At 30.5% G+C, this 11,866-nt stretch overlaps 1 protein-coding gene across 7 annotated transcripts; it reads left to right on the forward strand.

Moving 5' to 3' along the window:
- Nucleotides 1-1,276: 1,276 nt before the first annotated feature.
- On the forward strand, nt 1,277-6,636 carry LOC106757809. Of its 7 annotated transcripts, none has more exons than XM_014640615.2 (9): nt 1,280-1,489; nt 2,862-2,982; nt 3,304-4,155; nt 4,240-4,531; nt 4,678-4,884; nt 4,986-5,159; nt 5,303-5,506; nt 5,595-5,708; nt 6,015-6,636. In XM_014640615.2, exons 3-9 carry the CDS (start codon nt 3,341-3,343, stop codon nt 6,342-6,344), a joined length of 2,136 nt encoding a protein of 711 aa, XP_014496101.1. In that variant the 5' UTR covers nt 1,280-1,489; nt 2,862-2,982; nt 3,304-3,340; the 3' UTR covers nt 6,345-6,636. The 7 variants fall into 7 exon arrangements, with proteins under 7 accessions (XP_014496094.1, XP_014496101.1, XP_022634846.1 ...); XM_022779125.1 differs by lacking the exon at nt 1,280-1,489 and adding an exon at nt 1,579-1,697; XM_014640608.2 differs by having other exon boundaries at nt 1,277-1,489; nt 2,862-4,155.
- The last annotated feature ends 5,230 nt before the right edge of the window (nt 6,637-11,866 follow it).

Raw genomic sequence — 11,866 nt, forward strand, 5'->3', positions numbered from 1 at the left:
TTGATTGTGTTTATTTTTGCATTTTATTTCATGTTTATAACATATGTTAAGTAATTCTATTTGTCCTGTAATAAAGTCGTAAATCAGTTTCTATCATTTTATTTGTCTCAAAATTTAGTTTTTAATTTGAAAAAAATTTGATGCAGATAATTTTCATTAATATTGCACTACTAGGAATAAAAAATATCATATAGTTTGTAATTTTTTTATTTAAATAATTTTTTTAAAAAATAAAAATTTATCATATGTAAAATTAACGTCATCTCATATAATAATAACAATATAATTTCATAACAGGAATAATATATATAATTGTCGTATTATTGTCTTAATATTAATTTATTCTTTTATTTTTGTTTTATCTTTTTCAATACTTTTAAAATGTGATAATTTGGTCTTTTTTTAAAGTTAAAATAAAATTTAACTTTTGTATAAAGTATTATACAAATATCTTTATTAAAATTGATAATATATTTAATATTTATAATATTTATATTTATATTTTAGATTTAATTTTATTTAAAATTATTTTTAAATTTTAAATTTATTTGTTTTAAATTGTCATAAAATTGTATAAAATTATTTTAAAATTTTATATTTAAATTTGTAAATTTTTTATTTTAAAACCAACTTAAACATTTGTTACAAAATTATTAAATTTTACACATTTTAAAATATACAATTATTTAAAATAATTTAAAAATTGATAAATATATTTTATTTTATGATATATAATTGATAAATAAGTTTAATATATTTGTTAGTTGAAATTAATTTTCAAATTTTTTCAATTAACATTACTTTTTATTAATGAATTTAGTTATGTTAAAAATATTTAATAAATATTTATATTAAATTATATAAAAAATAAATTTTATTTATATTTAAAAGAGATAAAATTATTTAATTTTAAAAAAAATACATAAACTAAATTAAAAATAAATTAAAATTAAGATAACATGACAGTGTCACTACTACCATGCTACATTATTAGTGTTATATAATATAAATTAGTTTGACAGGTGATAATATTTTTACCAAGTGAATTCTGATAAAATTAAAGTTAAATGATTAGAAAGTAAAAGGTGACATGTTGGAATGTCATCATGAAGAGGATTAAGAGAATAAATAACAATTAAAACAACTCATTAAATTATTGAGAAGAAGGGGCGGTGCAGTGCGTTTTAGGAAATAATAATAGGACCCACAAGGATCACATCGCACCATTGAAAGGTTGACTATAATAACTGGCCATACCCGGTGACCTTCATGCACCGACACCATTTCCCGGTTGCCCACACCACTCTCTGTTCCGTTTTAAAACGCGTGCACGTTCCCGCATTCTTCTTCTCTGGGCTCTCTCTCTTGAGAAGTGAGAAATTTCTCCTCGAGAAGTGTTGAAATTTGTAACAAAACAAGAGCACAAACCAGAGTGACAACATTGCTAATCCCAAGGATCTTTTTGTCTGCCATCATTTTTGCGTGTGGGGTTAGTCAAGTTCTAACTTTTTAACTGTTCTATCTTCATCTTCTTCTTCTTTGTTGTTACTGTTACAGTTTTTGAGTTTTTATTCTCTCTCTTCTCTTAGTTTCATGTATTTTTCTCTGGTGAAGTACCTTTCTTTGTTTGTCTTTATTTCTCATTCTGTCATCTTTGGTTTTGTTCTCAGAGAAACCTCAAGTACAATACTTTTTGGGTATGGTTACAATTGTCTTTTTTCTGTAAATAATATTCAAAACCCAATTCACCCTTCTCCTTATGTATTTAATCTTCTGTTTGTTTTCTGTTTCATTTATTCATTTTTCTTCTGCTTATTAAATAGTAAGTGTGATGTAACTTCTGTTTCCTTAAGTTGTTTTGTTTTGCTTGCTTTTTTAGTGGAAATAAAGGAAGTGTAGTAGTTGAATGAACAAGCTTTCACTGCTAAGTCCTAATTTTACTTGATGAGTTGGGTTGGGTTGGTCAGGGTTAATAGTCAAAAAAAGACAAGATTTTTAGACTGATGAGTGACAGTTGTTATATGGGGTCTTGAAATTATTGGAATATAGCCAGCTAGCATATTTGATATTGGTGATGACGTTGGTGATGAAGAAAATTTCTTCACCCTCTACTTCTAGGTCTCTGATAGTGCTTGGAATTCTTTTATTTGTTTTTTATTTTTCGCTCTAAGATGGTGGCCGCATCTTGTTTGGTTGGCTATTTTTTCTTTTTGCTGAGAATATTTCCAGGGTACCACCATGTCGCTGTCACTCCATTCTAATTCGACTTGGTACCACAATGAAGTGTTTTTTGTTTTTTATTTTCTGAAAAGACGCATTTTTTGCTCCTGGAGAGCGTATAAAATAAAGAAGCGATGACATCATGGTTGTTCAATTTTAGGAACTTACTTCAGTTTTACTTGTGTGGACAAGATCCAAATGAATGCAGAATTGCTTATGAAAGATTGCGGATTAATGCATCTTTGCCTTTTGAAATTTTGTTTATGTTTGTATTTATTTTTGTTTTCTCTGTATGTTGTCATTTTGATTTCTGTCGTTGTTGTTATTAGTTGCTTTCTAAACGAAGTCTTAATTTATTTTACGCTTAAAATTTGTGGCCTCAAATTGAACTTGGTTCCCCTTCAATTATTGCAAATTGTGTGCTTTGTGAATGAACTTTCTGCAGTTGTCATATTTCTGGGTTTTTTTTCTTCTGGTACATTCCCATAGACGGTATGTTTTGATTTTTGATACTCATTGTGATAAATGCTTCAAATGCCTTCAGCTAGCCTCTTATACGTAATCATTCTTGGTTTCCCTTTATGATTATTGAATATTATTGTTTGAAAACGTAGTTACTTATTTTACCTATACTTTTGCAGGTAGATACTACTAGTTGTTTTAATCGGGTGGTGGAAGCCAAAGCACTATTCTGGGGAGTAGGTATTGATAGTGATTACAGACTATAGGATTGGGGAACTAGCACTTAACGAGATTGCTAAGGTTAGTTACTGCTATCATTTCCCCTGTCACAACATCTTCATTTGATTGATATTTGAAGGAATTTGAAAGCATGAAAGAAATTGAGAAGAGAAAAGCTTCAAGAAATAGTCAGACAAAGGGTTCAAGAAAAACCGAAAGGAGAGAGAGTAAATTGCAACAAGATAATTCTTCAAAAAAATTGAGTGAGAGAGGAATTGAATCTAAGACACTCCATGATAGTAGACCAACTTCAAATAATACTATAAGTGATTCCAACACGGCCTCAGAGAATTCAGAAACTTATGAAAATGTGGTTATACATTACCTGGACGATGTCAACAGGTCTGAGGAGGCACTTGCCGAGATCAAAGTTAATAAAATGATTGCTAGTGAAAACAAAAATGAAGTGGCTGATGATCATTCTACTGATTTGGAGAAAGAGCAAAAGGAAGGGAATGACGAAGTATCAGATGCTGAGACAGTAAAGGATTCAGTATCTTCCCAAGGTGATTCTTTGACAAATGAGGATGAGAGAACCGAAGTGGCATCAAAAGATCCTAAAGGTAAGGTTAGAGTTAATCCTCCAGAAAACAACCGTGGTTCAAAGGAGAGATCTGATAAAAAAGCAAATAAATTGCAATCAAAGGTATCACATGGCAATCAAAAGAAACCTATGAACCCAAATAAAGGGCCCTCCACAGTGGTAGACAAAAATACTTCATCAACCAATTCTAAGACTTTGAAAGTTCCTGTAAATGTTTTGTTGGAATCTTCTGAAGGTGTTGATGAAAAGCCTGTTCAAGAGATCAAGGAACTTGATATTGTGGATGGATCCCCCAATGGTGCTCAGAACATAGGAATTGAACAAGAAAATCATGAAATGGTTAATGCTGAGGAAAATGATGAACATGGGGACGAGGCATCTGTGGAATTAAAAATTGAAGAAATGCAATTACGAATTGAAAAGCTTGAAGAGGAACTTAGAGAAGTTGCTGCTCTTGAAGTGTCACTTTATTCTATTGTACCAGAGCATGGAAGCTCAGGACACAAGGTGCACACACCAGCTCGGCGCCTTTCTAGGCTCTATATACATGCTTGCAAGCATTGGACCCAAAAAAGGCGAGCGACAATTGCCAAGAATACTGTTTCTGGCCTCATTTTGGTTGCTAAGTCTTGTGGTAATGATGTTTCAAGGTATGCTTGTTTTATTGTTAAAGTTTTATTGTTTACTAATTTGAACATGGACATTAAATATTTTCTTATTGGTTTGTGTTTTAGGTTAACTTTCTGGTTGTCAAATACCGTTGTACTGAGAGAGATAATTTTACAAGCTTTTGGGAATTCACGTCAAGCTAGTCCCCTTAAAAGGTTGGCCGAGTCAAATGGGTCTGGCAAGAGAAATGATGGGAAGTATACTGCACTGAAACGGAAGAGTAGCTCCAATGGTAAACCAGGAAGTGGTTTTATGCCTCTCGTTGAAGATTGGCAAGAGACAGGAACCTTTACCTTTGCTTTAGAAAGAGTAGAATCATGGATCTTTTCTCGGATAGTGGAGTCAGTGTGGTGGCAGGTAGATGCTGTCTCCTGTGTTAGATAATTGATTAATTTCATTGATATAAGAAAATAATCATTCTTACATATTGTCCAGTACACTGGATCTCTAGTGTCATTCTTTGAAGCCTTTTTTATAACCTGAGAATCATGCTATGTTTTCAGGCTTTGACTCCCTATATGCAGTCTCCAGTTGGGGATTCTTCAAACAAATCTATTGGGAAGCTGATGGGACCTGCTCTGGGTGATCAAAATCAAGGAAATTTTTCCATCAATCTTTGGAGAAATGCTTTCCAAGATGCCTCTCAACGACTCTGTCCTGTTCGAGCAGGAGGACATGAGTGTGGTTGTTTGCCCGTATTGGCTAGAATGGTGTGTGTTTTTTACTATCCCTGATAACCTTTCATTCTTGCATTGTTTATAATCTCCTTTTCTTTGGGTCAGGATTAAGTAGATTTGAATTCTTTCACCAGGTCATGGAACAATGCATAGCTAGACTAGACATTGCTATGTTCAATGCTATTCTTCGGGAGTCGGCCCTTGAGATCCCAACTGATCCTATATCAGACCCTATTGTGGATTCAAAGGTTTTGCCAATTCCAGCTGGGGATTTAAGCTTTGGTTCTGGTGCACAGCTAAAAAATTCTGTATGTATATCTGCCCTTTTTGTTTCTGTTTGTCTTTCACACGTTGTAGTTAAAGATGAATATTTGAATTTCTAATCTGGAAGCTTTCATATATAGGAAGTTTAGTTTGTGTTTACCCTTACGGAAGAACTACTGAACTACAGGTTGGCAATTGGTCTAGATGGCTTACTGACATGTTTGGCATGGATGTTGAAGATTGTGTACAAGAAGATCAGGAGGAGAAGGGTGAGAATGATGAAAAGCAGGGTGGGGCCGGTGAACCTAAGTCTTTTGTTCTCCTAAACGACTTGAGTGACCTTCTGATGCTGCCTAAAGACATGCTTATAGATAGAAAAATCAGACAGGAGGTTAGTTTTTCTTTTGCTACAAATCAGTTTTACATTTTATAGGTTTGTCATTGTCTTTATTCCCTATGTTTCATTGTTGTGCTTATAGGTGTGTCCTTCCATCAGTCTGTCATTGGTTATACGGATTCTCTGTAACTTCACTCCTGATGAGTTCTGTCCAGACTTTGTTCCAGGAACTGTCTTGGAGGCCCTGAACGCAGAGGTATACCATGCATCACTTTCATTTTTAAGCTGTTTACAAGGATACATCAATTCGTTGCTAGATTTACCAACTTAAACAAATTTAGGTGTTTGTCTAAGAGAATTGAATGAACATTAAATTTTGGTTTCTCTCATCACACTTTCACTATAATAACATAACATTAGTCGGAAATAACAAGTTAATTATTTGTCTGAGATAGATACTCACTCACCTTTAATGGAGTTTAATTTCATGAAGCAATCTTTTGTAACTTTTTGCTCTAATTTTGGAAACTGATTTATTGAATTTTGTATACTTCATGTTCAGATAATTATAGAGCGAAGATTGTCATCAGAAGCTGGAAGAAGCTTCCCCTATGTAGCTGCTCCTGTTGTGTACAAGCCTCCCTCTTCTGGTAATGTGGCAGAGAAAGTTGCAGAGGCCGGAGGAAAGTCTCACTTGGGAAGAAATGTATCAGATGTTCAGAGAAGAGGATACACCAGTGATGAAGAGCTAGACGAACTTGATTCCCCTCTTACATCCATCATTGATAAGCTTCCTTCATCTCCATCAGTCACTCATAATGGTAAAGGTAGTCACAAAGAACAAGGGACAAATTCTAGATACCAACTCCTACGTGAAGTTTGGTCCATGTGAGCCTTGTAAGCTCCACATTCGTAGATATACCTACCACCATAGTCAACTGAGAAAATTGAAAAGAAATGGAATACAGAGATTTATATACTTTGAGAATGTTCATCAATAGCAGAGTTTAAGCCTGCAGTTTTATTTTTTGTATATAAACATAAGTCATCATTACAGTGTAGCGTTAAAAGAATTTCTTCTGCTCAGTGTTACATTACATCTGTCTGTTTTAGTATTAGCATGCAAGATACATTTGTAATAGAAAATTGTTATATTGAGTATACAAAATTTTACAATTTCCTAATTTTATGTTTTAGAATTTTAGATTAGTTGTTTAGTTTATCTATAATTCAACATCTTTTTTGTGATAAAGGCATCAGATATCTTTAAACAACTTTCTTTGTTAGTTTTGGCAACTTAAATGCACTTCTACAAAATCTTTATTACGTATTGGAAATAGCACACTTGAACTTGTATTTGGAAATTAAGTGAAAGTTGAAAAGTTTATGTTTTAATTACAAGTTATGTAGTTAATTAATTTACTTATTGCAATAGAAGGTACTGGATAATACTAATTAATTTAGAAGTTCTAACTATTCCGCCCCCTCCTTTTTTTCTTTTTCCTGAAAAAACTACTATTCTTAGATTGAGCAACAACACACTTCACGAACATAACGTAGTCTAATTTTTTTTTAATTAAATATTCTATTTTCATTAATTTCATTTTATATGAGACTATTTTTTTTTTGTTAAATGTGATTTTAATTTTCGTAATTTATATTTAATTTAATATTTTTATGACTTAAGTGACATTTTAGTCACATTTTAGTGTGTGGTTTTTAAAACTAATTTATTTTTTTAGTTTTTTATTAATTTTCTAGATTCTTTTCTAATTTTAAAAAAATTATTCACATGTTAATTCAATATTATGTCATAGGATAATATTAGGGTTACATGTTAAGTTATTATGAGTATTATGTTAAGTTAATGTCAATTTAATCCAAATTTTTAATATTTTATTTAATTTAGTTTCAAATTTTGTTCATTTTATTTAATTTAATTGCATTTTTAAATTTTAGAAGATTTTATTTTTTATTATTTTTAATATTAAATGAAAAATTCCTTATTATTTCTAAAATTAAAAGAATTTTTTATTTTTAAAATTAGAAGGAAAATTATTTATTATTTTTAAAATTAGAAGGAAAATTCTTATTATCTTTAAAATTAAAAGAAATTTTTTAATAGAAAGAAATTTCAAATTTATTTTTAAAATTAGAAGAATTCTTTATTATTTTTAAACCAACTGTAACCTTATTTTTTTACATGTAGAAAAAAATAAAAAAATAAATCTAATAATTATGGACACCTATTGTTAATTACCATCCAGATATAATCAAACCATGAAATGACATAAAATCTTGGAAAAGTGTCATTAATCATTATAAACTCTTAATGCAAAAAAACATTAATTTCATAACCAAGGGATTAATTGGTTAAAGTTCTTAGATTATTCAAGAGCAATGAATTCTCTTGAATTGGAAATTTGAATTGAGTAAATTAGATTATTGAAATGATATATGTACATGTAATTTCAAATGTTAAAAATTGTCATCGAATGAAACACAGTATGGTCACTCTTATTGTTATTTACCTTCCTCTCTTTATTTTCATATATTAGGGTTTAAGGTTTAAAAAGAAAAATCCTGGATATACCTCTCAAATCTTTCTCTTTTAAATCACCCGAAATAAATATAGTGTAAGTATGAAAGTTGATAGAAAGTTATCTTAATTGATTACTTCAGTTTCGGTTGCATGGTTGGTCTGACTCCAACACTTACACAATTTTCCTTCTAGCTCCTCCTAGCCATCGGGTTCTACTTTACGAGTTGTCTTGTTCTGATCCTTCAATTCCTTTCTAGTAATGACGATTGAGTATCAAAGGTGCTCCGACGCTCATCAAGTCAGTCTCAGGTTCAATGATAGAGATAGAAACACAAAGTTCAGAGTAAATAATGTGCAATCAATATAACCCAACTACTTCTTACCTTTGACCTCTATTTATAGTTTTTAGCGTGGGCCGTGATTAGCGAAACCTAATCTCGGCCCAATACTGGCTCAATTTCATTAATTTCATTAATTAGGTTTATTATCTTAATCTTACCCTGTCACTTCGAACCATTCCTTAATCGGACGTCTTTCGTCAGTCGGTTATGTTTTATGGAATACGGGAAGGTCCAAGGGTCTCGACATGTTGCCGAACGACCTAACCGGTCGCTCCGTTTGTCCAATGACATGCTCTATCCGAACGGCCCTACCCGAATAGGATCTGTTTTATAGGTTCGTACCTCTGCGTCCTTAAGCTCCAAGCTCTAACACGTGTCTGGTGGGCGAACCGTGACCCTATGGTCAGGATGCGGCTGACAGTGGTGTAGGTGGTCGCAGGGTTGTCTGACAGTTCCTGTCAGTCTGGTACGAACCAGGTGTCGAGTGGTACCTTAGGTGTGGATGGTCGCAGGGTTGTCTGACAGTTTCTGTCCGCCTGATATGGGCGAGGTGTCATGTGGTACAACTTCCATACTTTAGACATAATTTTATCTTTCATTGAAATTTTGCGTATGTATAAACACATTAAATGTGAGATTAACCCTAAAGTAGTCATATATATTAACATAAACCTGAATAAAGATATTTCCCAAAAAAGAACGACAATAGTCAATTTATTTCTAACTATTAAATCAAGATATGTCGTTTTTTACTAATCATAATTTCCAAAAGAAAAAAAACTTGTACACGCTTCATTCAAAGAACAACTTTAGTAGAATGACTAAGACCAAAGAAATCCTAATACAGCATGAAAATCAAGCTTTAGCTACTATCTTACCATAGATGGGAAGCAAGATTCCACTAAATAACGAAAACTTGTTAGAAAAAATATATATTTTATTGTTTAAAAATATTATTTTGTCATAACTTAAAAGAGCATGCAAATATACACACCTTTTGTTTTTTTTTTCAAAAGTAGACAAATCTAATAGAAAAATTATAAAAAGACAAATTTAAAAAAAAATTATAAAAATAAGCAAAAGGAAACATTATTCTTGTTTTTGTATTAACTTCCAATTACATTTCATGAAAGTTGTCCAAATATAACTTGTAATCAAGTTGATCTCATGTAACAGAGTTATCATAATGAAACATATATTATAATTGAACTCGTAAAATCTGAAAAGGGACATAAAAAGTTATGTGAAACATGAGCTTGTTGAAACATGTAGAAAGCTTAATAGAACATATGGTTAGCTTGATTGAGGTTAACTCGATTGCAAGTTGTCTCTAAACAACTTTCATGAAATGTAATTATTGGAAGTCTCAATTTTGAACTTGTATTCCACTAACACCTTCATGAAAAGTTGCATAAATATTATTAATTTTGTTCAGTTATTATAAATTATGAATTGTGTTTAACACCTTCGGTCTAAAATTTTGGCACTGAATAACATTTCTAGTAATACAATGGGTTGATTGATTACACTAAACTTATAATATTGTCATTCTAATCCTTTATTTAATGTTGTAATACTAAAGGAAAAACCGAAATAACTAATGAAATTGAAACAAGTGAAACTAATATTGAAATATGTAGATAAAAAGAATTAAATATTGAAATAAATGAAATAAGTGAAAAGGCAAGATTAACTTTTTGAGAATTTACTAACATAAAAATGAGGATTAGTAAAGGGAGTCTCATTCGTAATGAAGTGAAGTTATGTATAAAGGGATCATAAGGAGAATAATTATAGAAAGACATGAGAAAACAGTATGAATTAATGTGAAATACTTTTGAGATAAAAGGTTACAAAAACAAACTTGTGTGTTCAACTAAGATTTTTGGCTTGTGGGTCGAGAGGAAGGTAGAAATCAATCATGTCAACAACCAGAAGTGAACAAAGAAAAGTTACATGCATTGAAAAATTCCAAAATGAGTTTTTGCCTACTGAACTGCTAGTACTAATTAATGCCTGTAAGAAGAACTTTGGTCCAGGATCTGATTCGGTTAATGTACTCTTATTATATGCCATGATTGGAAAGGCTGCACCAAAATAATAGTATTAATAGCATTCTTCTGTAAATGGTAGGAAATTAGGGATTGAGATCTGCATATAAAACAGAAACCAAATCAGTATTTTTACCTCAGAAGAGTAGGATTGTACATATCTCCATTTGTCTTTGCCACCCTGTATTCAGATTTCGACTCTATTCATCATTTTCTTTTTAACAAATTATCAAAACGAAGAATATCTTATCAGTATTGAAATATACGTGTCTGAGTTGAATCTCCCTACACGTTCTCACTTTTCAAAGCATTTCCAACGAGTATCTATATCTCTTGGATCATTAACATAAGTGAACGCTAACTCTAACGTAATCACAGCAGTTCCTTTGCTGTTGTTTTCTGCTTTTGAAACATGTACCAATGTCATTTTTCACCCAAATGCTCCCATCATTCTTACATTTATTTTAAGGAAAATGATATTTTGACACCAATTTTTTGACACCATTTTAACACTGGACACATGTCAAAATGTGGTTAAACGATTTCAAATTAAAAAAAAAACTTTGGTTTTTTTCTTCCAAATATGCCTTTATCTCAGTTTTTTTAATTTGAAATCGTTCAACCACGTTTTGACACATGTGCAGTGTCAAAATAGTGTCAAAAATTGGTGTCAAAATATCATTTTCCCTTTTTTTAATAAGACTACTATTCTGTAAATTAATATAATGAATATTATTAAGAATCTATGTTACATTTTTTAATCATATTTAGTGTTATTTTTTTATAACCTCATCTTTTTAACAAAAAAAAGAATATATATTTTCTTCTGAATCCACGTCAAATATAAATAAAGTTAAATTATTTTTTTGAAGATAGGTTATTCGTTGATATTTTAATCTCATCATATTATATATATATATATATATATATATATATATATATATATATATATATATATATATATATTAATTAGAAGTCTTATGAGATAATCGATTTTATACAATTAAATTAAATATAAAATCTATTTTTTATAGTTTTTTAATTAACTTTAATATTAATTTTAATTAATACTTTTAATGTTAATAAATTAGAATAAACTATTTATTCAATAAAATAGAAAAGGCACATTAATTACTTTTGCAAACTCCCACTTAAATTACTAAACATACACTATATTATATATATGTATATTATTAATTTTTAAATTATCCTTTTAAAATACGGTTATTTAGATGATTCAGATTAAAAAAAATGCCAATGCCAATGCCAAGACACAATCCACATGTTTTTTACTAGCTAAGAGAGAAACAAAACCGATTTTATCTTTGTTCAGAGTTACAAAAATTATTTTACACTTAGAATGATTAAGATGGATGATGTCGTGGACCAATCATGACCTAAATTATTTATCAGGAGAAAAATTATTTATGTGAAAACACATTTAATATGTGTGTTATTATTTTTAACAAAAATTGATTAA

Source organism: Vigna radiata, chromosome 3 (assembly GCF_000741045.1).
Source record: "Vigna radiata var. radiata cultivar VC1973A chromosome 3, Vradiata_ver6, whole genome shotgun sequence".
In the NCBI taxonomy this organism is placed as follows: Eukaryota; Viridiplantae; Streptophyta; class Magnoliopsida; order Fabales; family Fabaceae; genus Vigna; species Vigna radiata.

Excerpts from the sequence above, each read along its gene's own strand:
- LOC106757809 (XM_014640608.2), top strand. The coding sequence starts at position 3,053 with ATGAAAGAAATTGAGAAGAGAAAAGCTTCAAGAAATAGTCAGACAAAG. Across the intron at positions 4,156-4,239 it reads TGTGGTAATGATGTTTCAAG|GTTAACTTTCTGGTTGTCAA; the intron begins GTATGCTTGTTT and ends TTTGTGTTTTAG. Across the intron at positions 4,532-4,677 it reads TGGAGTCAGTGTGGTGGCAG|GCTTTGACTCCCTATATGCA; the intron begins GTAGATGCTGTC and ends CTATGTTTTCAG.